A 12,949-nucleotide genomic window follows, 5' to 3' on the forward strand; every position below is an offset into this window, starting at 1 on the left:
CTTTTTACTTAGAGATTTATATTTCAGTTTGTTCCTATGAAATACCATAAAATATTTTATAAACCAAAGAGGGAAGCTGGAAGAGAATTCTATTTTTTCTGAGTATAAAGTCAGAGAATATAGGAAAAGGCTTGGGAAAAATGTGGTAGAAAATCAAGCATTCTCTATTTTGAAAATCTTCCAATATAACCTCAGCATATCATGATTTTCTCTAATTTCCTTCAAATTAAACTTACATAAACTTCTGATTTCATGAGAATGGGAAAACAAATTTTATGTCTTTAAAAATTTTACTAAAGCAAATTAACTATTAAATAAAGTGATAGTTACACTTGTAAAAACATTCCTCTTTCCATTTTACAACTTGAGTTGGTCTTTTTTAAAATTCTAAACCCTACAATTATTTCCTAGGCCAGTGTTTTTCAACTTTGGCAGTGTATCAAAATCACTTGTAGAGTTTAAAAAAAAATTACATCTATATGCCTTATACATATATATAGAGGGCTTGGTTCCTCCCATGTATCAACTGAGTCATCAGTAAGATTTTGGGTGGTCAGTTCAAACGTTGTTAGAAAACCAATTAAGCACCGCTGAGAAATAACAGTAAACACAAGAATAAGAATGCAAAGAAGGCTAGAAATAAAATTTTGATGATTTAAAAAAATAAGTTCAACTCTCTTTAAAAAATGCATATGCACATATGTATGGAAATTACTGACAGATCAATTAACAGATTAGGAAAGCTAAATCAAATTTGCTGACTAATGAGAAAAAAATGAGACATAAACATTATGAGATATAAAGAAGAGAGGCATTTATTTCAAAATGTCAGTTCACTTACATGACTATTATAGGATTCAGTTAAATGAGGTACAATAACTTCAGTGTGTCCCTTAGTGCCCATTGTTCCAGAATCTAAGAGGGGTCGTAGATTTGCTAAGCAACGGCTATTTGAAAAGATAACAGGTAACGAACAGTTAAGTGAGCAATAACAATGTAAGCAGAGGACATCTTACCACCTTCTGTTAATCATTTCACACACTGACCACTTCTTGAATGTAACATCAGGAAACAGATACACTACCACCAAATAATGCATTTATCATTTCTGTCCCCCTTCTCCCACAAATTTTGTTGCTCAACCTAGTAATTTTTGCCTGTTTCTTCTTCTTCTACTACTACTACTAGATTTTGGGCTTCAACTTTCTTTTACTCTAGGTTAACTCTTAAACTAATGTACTGCCCTTTCTTGCCTTGCTTTCTATTTCTTCTTTGGTTATTTTCTTTCTTCTTTTTTTTTAAAGGTTTTATTTATTTGACAGAGAGAGACACAGTGAGAGAGGGAACACAAGCAGGGGGAGTGGGCGAGGGAGAAGCAGGCTTCCTGTAGAGCAGGGAGCCTGATGCGGGGCTCGATCCCCGGACCCTGGGATCATGACCAGAGCCGGAGGCAGACACTTAACAACTGAGCCACCCAGGCACCCCCTCTTTGGTTATTTTCTGACTATAAGTTCTGTCCTACTGTATCTTCTCAATATTCTCTTTATCTCAACCAATATTAACCTTCTTTCTTAATACTTATAATACCTATATTCTACACACTTTAATTTCTTAAAGTTTTTATTCTTCCTTCCTCTGCCCAAGACAACAAACTTTCAACTACACTCTCCACTGGCAAATTTTTCTGTTAATAAATCTGCTCTAGAACTCTAACATTAAAAAGTCATATAAAGATGTAAGAAAAATTATATAAGATATATACATTATACATTCATCTACTTATTTAACAACTATTTCCTGAATGACATGTTGGGCACTGAGGATACAGTGATGGGAAAATAAATGGTCCCTGAATAAATGATTTAGTGAGGAAACAAGTATTAATTAAATAAGTGTATCAGTAAAAATAAGCACTATAAAGAAAAAAACAGAATGCTGTGAAAGGTTACCATAGGAGGATCTATAGAATTTAGTGGTTAAAGAAATTCTGTTTGAATAAAGATACTTAGGATGAAAATGAAAGGTTGGAAGAAAAAAAAACCCAAAACTAAACCAGGTAGATTTGGGTCAGAATTTTTAGAACAAGAGAAGCATAATTTCCTGAGTCTGAAGGAGAGTATGTACAAGTCTCTGAGGTGAAAAAGTGTTGGATACCTTACAAGAACTGAAAGAAGGAAGGTGTAGCTGGAATGAGGGGAGCCAGCAAAGATAGGTAAATTTTAAGCTAGGGTGGTAGACAGATGGCAGACACTCTATGAAAAACATTTAGGCCATGTAAAGATTTTGAATTTTATCCTAGGTATAATGGGAAATCATAAAAAGGATGTGGGCTTGAGAACCACAATAGAAACACAAAGAATGATCAGAAAATTGGGTAACTTTTCAATAAATAGGTGTGGAAAAAAGTGAAAACAAAATAAATTTTTATGAACCTGAATTTTAAGAACATACCTGTCTACATATCTCCTGGCTTCCACATTATCTAATGCTGTAATAATTATATCTTGTTTAGTATAGAACTCATCATTGTAAATAGCCTCAGTAGCTGGACATACTTTATTCAAGTGTGCATCTATCTTTAATTGAGGATTTATTTTGAGGGTTGCATCGGCAGCAGTATAGCTTTTAGGTTTCTAAAAAAATAACAAATAAAAACAGAAGAAATAAATGTTAAACAGAAAAGCTAGACCAATTGAACTTACACATTTTTTATAGGAGAGTAAAGTAATGAGACCAGCTTTCATTTTTAGTTTGTGGAAATTATATTCACTGTAGTCACATTACATTTAATAATCTACATTAGTCTGAATAATTAACACATTATTAATGGAAATCTAAACAACCTCTATTTTAGCCATGTGCTTTAGAGTTCTTAAAATATCAGTTATTAAAAGTGCATTTTTCCTAGTATTAAGGTTTGAACTTGGTAAGTGCCTAGAAAAAAATAACACATTCAGTAAAATATTAGCAATCCTAACTGCAGAAAATGAGCTCTCACAGGTATGGGAAGTTAACACTTTGGTACTGAAATCTTATAAATATATTACTAATTTCTTGATGGAAATATTTAAAAAAATATTATATATGTTTCAGTTTTATAAGAGTCCCCTTGACACGTTTTTACTTCTCAGTGCTGTTAAGTACATAAATTGTAAACTTTGTCAGAACTCAGTAAAATAAAATTAAACAGGCCTTAAAAGTTCTTCTATAAGTAAAATGCACAGAGTCAATGAATTGTGTGACATACATTTTGGTTCCTGACAGATGCTGTTATTTGTTTTGTATTTGGATAGGTGAGGCAATTATGCCACATGCTCTAGTAGTTACTTTCCTGTTAATGACATTCCTTACTTTGGCCAAGATTATCAATGGGTTGTTGAACAATAAACTGCAAAAACATTTTTAAAGAAAAAGCAAATATGTTTCACTGACTAAAATGCTTCTTTTCTTAAATATTTTGAACTCTATAAAAAAGACTGAAAACTAGCATTATTTTACAATAAAGAGGATGTTAAATAGTCAAGTAAGATCAAAGAGCAAAAAATTCTAAGTGCTAAACTTTACCTATTTTGTAATAAAAACTCCAAAAGACAGTGCCAAATGTGTGATCTATTAAAACTTAAAATTAGGAAATCTGTCTCTGTATCCTTAGTTTCTAAGATTAAATATGTAGATACATCCTGATTATAAAATGAAAAAAATACTTCCCATGATTCACAACTTAGATTTTATATCCAAAATCAATGCAAAGACCAATTTTTACATTAAAAAAAATTGTATATTTGTCCCAAATGTTATTCTCAATGTTTGATAATTTGAGAGTCTAGTAATATAAAAACAAATTATGCTTGTTCAAGCACTATTTTCTATTTATAAAAAGGAAACTCTCTTTTTTGTATAACACAATAGATAACTTAAATTTGAAACAGAGTAGCAACAAACCTGTATGTGGTGAGGCCGAAATAGGAACTGTCTATTCAAGTTGGATTTTTCTATCAAGTCAGGATCTGTAACTGTAACCTAATGTCAAGAATAGAAAAAAGCTGAAATTATGTAAGAGAAAAATTTAAATCTATTTTGCTTCTCTCAGAAAGACTAAAACAATTCCCAGAAGTTATTCTAAATTATTTTAGCTGGTAGAAGTTATAAAAATACAAATATTCTAGTGGTTACCAATACTAATATTTTTATACTATGTTTAACTATAATTAATATTTAGCATAGGAACATGTTAAACAAAACTGCTGAAACTGATGACAATTCGTGCTCAAAACTTTTTTCTAATTATTCGTAACAAAATAAGAGGCTAAAAACATCACCACATTTTAGAAACATGTGATGGATTAGCCAAAGAGGTGGTAGCGCTTCTTTCTAAACATATTTATTTTCAATTGCAACAAATTTGGAAAGAATGTCTGCATGTTTCAATTTGAAAGGAACTCTTGCTAAAGCAGAGGTCTACAAACTACAGTGTAGGTAGCCTGCCTGTTTTTGTAAATAAATTTTGTTGGAACACAGTCATGCCATTTGTTTTAAGCACTGTCTATGGTTGTTTTCATGCTGTAATGGCAGAGCTGACTTGTTGTGACAGAGATCCTTGGTTCACAAGCCTAGAATAGCTGCAATCTGGTCCTTTAAGAAAAAGTTTGCAGACATTCTAAGGGATGCAAGATGAAAATAAACAGATCCAAGATAATCTGAAAAGTATTCATAATGCATTTGTCACTTAAGTTAGTATTTGTACAAGATCTGACTAGGAGCAGTATTTCCCCAGTGTGTTTGAGTTGTTAGATAGTGACTGATGGTTCACAAACACATGCACTTTCTTTTAGCTGGTATTACCTGATTGTATCTGTTTTTTGGGGGGTTTGTTTTCAACATTTCTATATAATTATGTGTTAGAGTGTGTCTCTTTTAAATAGGAAAAAAAAGCACCAAACAGAAAATGTCTCTTAACAAAAATTTAATCAATATATAATTATTGTGATTACTGATATAAGGCTTTTTTTTTTCTACCTCCCCCACCCCACTTTTTATTCACTCCCTTTTTTGGGGGGGGCGGTCTTAAGTTTTCTTGATTCCAATCCCCCTCAATCCTTACTGAATTGGTCTGGAAGTTAAACATCTATTTTTATGTGGTTATACTCAAAATTTTCACATGCACATGTGACTTAAGCTCTAATGACAATCTCCATCTTCCTCTTGAATAATTAGAGGATATCTGAACTCTCCCTTCTCCTTTCATATCAATCAACATTATACTTATTTTTAATCATCCCATCCCCAAAGTCAATATTTTAATTAAAGCTTAAAAAAAAAACCCAATACTTATTTAAATCTACGAATGCTGACAAATGCCTCTACCTACCCTTGCTTCATGCACTGCTCATGTTATCTACTAAGTTCTTTCAATGAGAACCAATAAATGATCATCTTTCGTCATCTCACCTGTCAGTTATCTTTACTTCTCTTGAAAGATAATGTAGTTGGATACAGAAATCTAGATTGATAGTAATTTTCCAAAGCACTATGAAGATACGCTTCTCTGTCTTCAGGTGTGCATTTATTGCTGATGAGAAATCTATTAGGTAATCTCTCTTTTTATCTTTGCCTTTGATTTGCTGACTAGTTTACCTTTTCAATTTCAACACACTGGTCTCTAACTCTGGAAACTTTTGTCATTATCTTGGAATATATTGTTTTTCATTATCTTTACTCTCTCTGAAAATTCTACTACACTTATGTTGGACCATGCAAATGCATCCTCTTTCATTAAAGAGAGATATCTTTCTGCGTTTTTAACTTCTATTCAACAATTCTCACTTCAGTTATATGTGAATTTTAAGTTCACTGACTATACAAAAAGTCTTATTTGGTTTCCTGTAAAAATTTTAGTGCCTTCCCCCTCTCATGTTTCTATCCGCCCCCCCGCCCTTTTTTTTTTTTTTTTACCTTTGGTCATTTTAAACTCTATTTTAAAGTTTGTTTGCTCCATTATTTGTAGCACTCCTGTTATCTATAGTTCTTAGCTGATTTTTCTATTTTCATTGGCTGATTTTTCTTCTAGGTGGTACTTTTTTTCTAGTGGATTGTCATTTTTTATTGTGAATTGTCTTGAACAGATGTTAATTTCTCTGCATAATTCTACGTACTCTTGGTGTTTAAGATTCACCATGATGCAATTTCATATTTGTTTTTGTCAGAGCTTTGGAGATTTCAATGGTCTTATTTGTTATATTCATCTCTCTGCTTGAAGTTTTTTGTAAGATATAATTCTGGATTCCACACACCAGTGTGGTACATGCTCTTAGTTAAAAGTTTCTCATGAGTTACTTCCTTTTCTATTTAATGTTTTGGACATATACTCAAGAAACACTTGTGAATAACTACAGCTTTCAGCTCAGGAATTAATTTCTCTCTTGGTTCCTGGAACCTGGGGATCTCCCTTTCCTTTTTCCCCAGTTAGTTTGGCTACATTTGTAAACGCTATAAAAAAGAATAATTTACATAGCAAATCTATCTATTTGCAGGACAGAGATCTGTGCACATTAACTTACTGTGTTTTGTCACCTGAAATCAGGATTATTTACCAAAGTACCTTTATATGCTGATATGCATTATGAATTTCCAAGGAGTTAAGATATTCAGGTGATTCCCAAACTTAGGTAACCAAGATTTCTTTCTTTTTTTTTTTAAATTAGAAATACCTTTTAAAATCACCAGAACTAATAGTGGCTTGTGAAACACAACTTAAGAAATGCTAAGCAGGAAAAATATGTATGTAAGAATATCTGTCTATAACTGTAATAGTAATGAATACCCTCTTTTTAAGTGGAATATTAAGACAAAGTTAGTATAACTATAAAATGTGAACTAGTATATAAATTTTAGTCATTTCATTACTTATTGTTAGTCACCATGATAAATCTATGAAATCACTACTCTGGGAAGCTAGTTTATATATTAAAGGCAAAACAAATTAGCAAAATATATTTCTATTTAAATATATGACATGGCTTCCCAATTAACTCACATTTATCATCTTAATTTAAATTGAACACCAAAGTTTATATTACTCCCTTTTATTTTGATAATCACTAATTGAAACTTTATCTGAGAACTCCGCCACTTTCTAATGTTAGCTTCTCCCATCTTAAAAGATTTATTTAATAATTAATAAGGAATCTTAATAGAAATAACAATTCTAATGTGCTTTATAGTTCGCAAACCCTTTTCCCATTTGATCTTCATAATTACATTGTGAGTTAGGAAGCAGAGATACCAGTTTCATAGTATTAGAGAAAGAAACTGAGGAACAGAGAATTCAAAGTAATTTGCCACAAGGTCACGTAACTTTTGGAAAAGTGGTCAGAACAGAATGAGAATTTTCCAATTTCTAGCATAATTCTCTCTCCTCAAAAATTAGTATTTCAGATCTATGCAGTCAAATATAGTACAAAAATGAGCAGCAACAGAAATACAAACTTTTAACTCTCAAGGATTTTTATCTTACCATTCCTTTTTCTTTGCTTGTACCAACACCAAGTAAAGCAAAATTTTTTAACATTTCACAGCCTATGGCTCCACATCCTACCTATAGAGGAGAAAAATGAAATATATCAGATTAAATACAATTAAGACTACTTACTACAGGGAAATGTCATATTAACTTTCTTCAAATGCCAATTTTTAATATATGTGTAATTTTTAAAATAATTTGAACATTTGTGATTCATTTTACTTTAGAATACATAACTAATTTATTATGCTATTTTAACTGTTTCAGTCAAGGAAGAAAAACGTATAAATCAAGTAAGGAAAAGCATAATATTTACAATTCCTTTAAACAGAAGACATTTTAATATTCCAACAAAAGCAAACAACTGAGCTAATTATTTGTATGAGATAGAAACAAATATCACAAAACATCAGTGCAACATTTTGATGAAAAAGATTCCTTGTTTATAGATAATTTTCAAAATTCATTTGATGAAGCTACCTATTCTAAGACTTTCTATAGCTCAGCAACAGCTCCTGATATTCAAGACATTATTTAAAAAACTATTACTACAAAATCAGCAGTTATTTTCACAACTGATTATAATAATAAAAAAAAAAACATCAATGGCAGGAAAAGGAGTTTTATGGTAATGGGGAGAGATATCTTGCCAATGCACTAACTAAGATTTAAGAAAGACAGATTCTACCTATATCTTCCTTCATATGGTAAGAAAAAATTTAAACAATGAAAAAGGAAAAAAAAGCTCATCCCAAATCTAATTTTTAATGTATTTCTAGAAAATCATTTAATTTTCAAAACTTATCATACTCATATTTTAATTCTGAATGTATTAATTCTTATACTAGGGGTTGGCAAACATTTTTTGTAAAGGGTCAATAAATATTTTTTTTGTAGGCCATATGGTCTCTCACAACTACTCACCTCTGCTATTATAGCATGAAAGAAGCCACACAAAATACATAAATGAATGGGTTTGGCCATGTTCCGATAAAACTTATTTACAAAAACAGGCAGCAGAATGGATTTGGCCTGTCTTAAACTTCTACTGAATGTCTACTCTGTTAGGAACTGTACTCACTTAGATTCAAATTTGCTTTCATAAATGAATTTGAGGATACACAATAGCAGTTTGACTACTATTTATTCTCATCATTATTTATACTTACTAAAAAGATATTCAACTGTTGTAGCTTCTGACACAAAGTGTCTCCAATGCAAGCTCGTAAGGCATCATATCTATCTCCTCTGAGGAAAAAACATACCAAAAACCAGAAAGGCATAAAAACATTATTAAGATTAGTTTCACTATTGTTAATACCAATTTAATGCTGTACTTTAAATAGAATACTCTGAGTTTCCTCCAATCTAAAAGAAAATTATCTTATTTGAAAGACAAAAACCCCATTAAGAAATCAGTTTTTTCTTTCTCCATTTGATTTAATATCCTATATCCAAATGAGTTAAGTAAAGGTGACCTCAGTTTATCTAGAAAAAACAATTTTCTAAAGTAGGGATTTTTTTTTTTAAAGAGAGAGCACGCACACATGAATGGAGGGGGATGGACAGAGAGAGAGAGAGCATCTTAAGCAGGCTCCACACCCAGTGTGGAGCCCAAGGCCGGGCTGGATCTCATGATCCTGAGATCAAGTGAGGGAGGGATTTTTTTTTTTTTTAAAGGTTTATTTATTTATTTGAAAGCGGGGAGAGAGAGAGAGAGAGAATGAACGGGAGGGGGGAAGAGAGAGAGAATCTCAAGCAGACTCCACACTGAATGTGGACCTGACGTGGGGCTTGATCTCACAACCCTAAGATCATGACCTGAGCTGAAACCAAGAGTCGGACACTTAACTGACCGCACAACCCAGGTGTCCCAGGTAGGGATTTTTAATAAAGGTTCCTAGAGAAGTCTATGGGCTTTGGAGTTGTTAATACACCTAAATTAAAAGCAGAACTTTGGGTTATGTGAATTCTGGAGAGAATGAATCCATAAGCTTTTATCACATTCTCAGAGATTTGTGATTCAAAAAGATGAAGAATGACTGATACAAATAAAAGTTGCAGATAGCAATTGTTTTCGTCTAAATTCAGAATGGTATTTTGAATGCTATTTTCACGGCATACACTTTAAAATTTTACATTCATTATTTATAAAGTGGTAAAGATACTGCATTATTCTGACCCTTAAAATAACCTCTAAGTAGAGAAAAAAATGACTGTAGAAGTCAACAAGTTATGAGAAAATACATCTAAAACAAATGCATATTCAAGAAAAAATTCTTTTAACCTAGTTGCCTCTTACAAACACTCAACTAAGAAAAAAGCAAGAAAAATTTCAGAATTACCGTGGGAGAAATTGTTCACGTTCAGGTTTGTCTAGAGATTCGACAATATCTGCTGCTTCAATGTATAACTTTAAAGTAGAAGATAGAAACACAATTTACTATGTATAAACATTAAATTGCTAAAAAAAAAGTAGTTTTTCTCTACTGTAGTTATTTAATAATCATTAAGGAAAACAATGATAAAAATGCCAATCCTGAGTAAAATACATTAAAAAAAAATCATTTCTTTTTATACAATATACATACCTATATTACTTCATTAAAACAAATGACTAAACCTGAAGGAACTGTTAAAAAGATATAATTTGATTCATGTCACTTACCTATCTTAAAAATGATATATTCTAATTTTAACAAACAAAAGGAAATTTCACCTCCAAATCTATTTATAATTACATAAAAACTCTGGAAGCCCCATTCAATTTCAGCTACATTTGAATAAGTAATCTGACTACTTTTAGATCAGAAAGTACCTACTGTTTTATTTTCCAGCTTGGGTATATTATGTCATTTATAATTACATATACCACAGAGGAAATGATTTAGGAAGCCACAATTTTAGCATTTAAAAAAATACCAAGTTAAAGTTTATTAAAAAAAGAATTCACTCTCATTTTCATTTAAGTTACTTATGTGGCTAAATTTGAATATAACTAAATGGTTGTTTATTTAATTATAACAACACAGAATCTATATTAATAACACTTAACTTATATTCCCCATACCGTTAACAGCTGTATCTAAACCAGACATTTACAACTGAACTTGTACTCTGTGTTAAAATAAATCAAGTAATTCAGCAGCAAAATAGCATTATGTGGATACTTTTTAAAACATAAAAAAAGATAAATGTTATATTCAAAATGTTAAAGTGTTTTCAAAAAGGAAAGGGCCCGAAGAGTATCGTTTGATACCCTCTGCCAATTATTCCTTTTGGTAACAGAAAGGATTTTTTTATTCCTTCTTGAGATGTTTTTACCCTATATATATAGTTCTCAAACTTACACCACTCCCATGCTTTTACCGTTAGTTTAAACCTAGGAAGGGATTCTGAAGATTCTTGATGCCCAAAGATTCCATGGAACTATTTAAAAGTCCTGAGAGCCCATGAATGCTAAGCTAATAGTACTAGAAACTAAGTATAAGGGTAGAAAATTCATTCCTTCACTCTCACAAATGAGGGAAATATATCCTAGAATGCAACTTTGGGTTATATTCCAATAGCCTCAACCAATGATCTTGTCAGTTTCAATTAGAGAATTAAATTTTGGTGGCATATCACATCTAACTCATGCATCAAAAAATATTTTAACGTTGCTTTTATAATATATTAATATGATAATTCATAACAAACACTCATTGTATGGGTGGGAAATTCAACATTAAGTATAGAAAAATATTAAAATACAGAACTAACCCACTGGCACAACGGAGAAAACTTCCCTGTCACGGCTTTCAATACTTCTTGGCTGGCAACACCTCCTACTGCGGCAGCAAGTGGGGGTAAAAAACCTTGAGCAGTCCAAGAGAGCCAATGCACAATGTCAGCATTTACTTCTGGCTGAAACACAAGCCACGAAAGACAATAATCAATGGTTACAAAGACACTCAAAATTTCAATGGCTTAGTGTGAGAATTATTAAATTACTGTAGCTTAACTTCTAAAAAAGCTACTCAATTACCCTACTAAATAGATTTTAAGTCCTAAAAAAGTTCCAATCTCATAATAAAAGATCCAAATGCATGTTAGTTACCATAAGCAGTATTTCTCTATACCAGTAACTGCCCATTTTTGCTTTCTGAATCTTTATGTTACACTAGGGTAAGATTTAACATTAACCGGAATATCTACCATTTACAGTTTTTGTTAAAGACCAGTTAGTTCTGTGATGTCAGTCAATATTTATAAACAACCAGAATTTTTTAAAAAGTGTTTTAATGAAAACTATGGGAAAACCTTGATCCTAAAAAAGTGAAAATAAAGATAAACTGATCCATAAAAAATGATAAGGAGTTATCAGTTTGTGCTTGAAGTGGTAAATAAAAAGTAAAAGGTCAAGAATAATGAGGCAATACACTGTTAGAAAAAAAATTGAGAGTAATGGCAATTTTTCATACTAATTTAAGAACCAATCACCATGAAGTTCTCATTATCATACTTAAAAACTGAAATGGTGTTTCTTGAAATAAGACTTTCTTATTAGTATTTTTAAGGAAATATTGGAGAATTGGATTCTGGAGCTATTAGCACAATTCTTATTTGTCAGAAAGATCTCTTCATGAGCTCTGGCTTCTCTTTCTCTTCCTGTTCTTTCAACACCAGTAACCTTAATCTTAATAAAATCTTTTTTTTTTAATGATTTTTTATTTATTTGACAGAGAAAGACACAGCGAGAGAGGGAACACAAGCAGGGGGAGAGGGAGAAGCAGGCTCCCCGCAGAGCAGGGAGCCCGATGTGGGGCTTGATCCCAGGACCCTGGGATCATGATCTGAGCCGAAGGCAGACGCTTAACGACTGAGCCACCCAGGTGCCCCACCCGTAACCTTAATCTTAATGATAAGAATCAAATAGAGCTCAACTGATTTGAAATCCTATGTAAAATAACACTACATGTGCATTTTGTGATACAAAAAGAGGTTACTCTCTACTTACTATTCCACCCACTCCATTTCACTGTTCTAGATTTCATTATTTTTCAACTACTTAGCACTAAACTCAACCCAGATTATGATTTCATTTAAGCTGTGCCATTTCTGAAGGCAGAGATACTGGTGGTAGTGATAATATTAAAAACAATGATGAGAATGTGAATAGAAGCAGGTAATTTGAGCACCTACCGTGAGTTTATATTAAATCCACATGTAATTTGCAAAATAATCCTAGGAAATATAATTTTTTTCATACAAATGAGAAAACTGAAACTTTGAAAAAGGAATTTACTTAAGATTTTATAGCTAATAAAATGGAATCTGAACCCCAAAAGTCCAACTTACCATTAGGTTACACTATCTCCCAAGATTCTATTATTTTTTAATTAACAAACAGCCAAATCTGGACAATATTTGGTTGCCTTAGGATAATGA

General features: G+C 31.7%; 1 protein-coding gene across 3 annotated transcripts in view; it reads right to left on the bottom strand.

Annotated features, from left to right (window-relative positions):
* The window catches only part of UBA6 (ubiquitin like modifier activating enzyme 6), an 82,882-nt gene that overhangs the window by 25,830 nt on the left and 44,103 nt on the right, over positions 1-12,949 (bottom strand). For all 3 annotated transcript variants that reach the window (XM_032400490.1, XM_032400488.1, XM_032400489.1), the window contains 7 exons: positions 11,282-11,425; positions 9,865-9,932; positions 8,689-8,767; positions 7,514-7,594; positions 3,943-4,020; positions 2,452-2,633; positions 842-947 (listed from right to left, as the gene is read on the bottom strand). In XM_032400490.1, coding sequence (XP_032256381.1) covers positions 842-947; positions 2,452-2,633; positions 3,943-4,020; positions 7,514-7,594; positions 8,689-8,767; positions 9,865-9,932; positions 11,282-11,425 — 738 coding nt within the window. The remainder of the gene's footprint in view (positions 1-841; positions 948-2,451; positions 2,634-3,942; positions 4,021-7,513; positions 7,595-8,688; positions 8,768-9,864; positions 9,933-11,281; positions 11,426-12,949) is intronic.

This window comes from Phoca vitulina, unplaced genomic scaffold (genome assembly GCF_004348235.1).
Source record: "Phoca vitulina isolate PV1807 unplaced genomic scaffold, GSC_HSeal_1.0 scaffold3, whole genome shotgun sequence".
Lineage (NCBI taxonomy): Eukaryota > Metazoa > Chordata > Mammalia > Carnivora > Phocidae > Phoca > Phoca vitulina.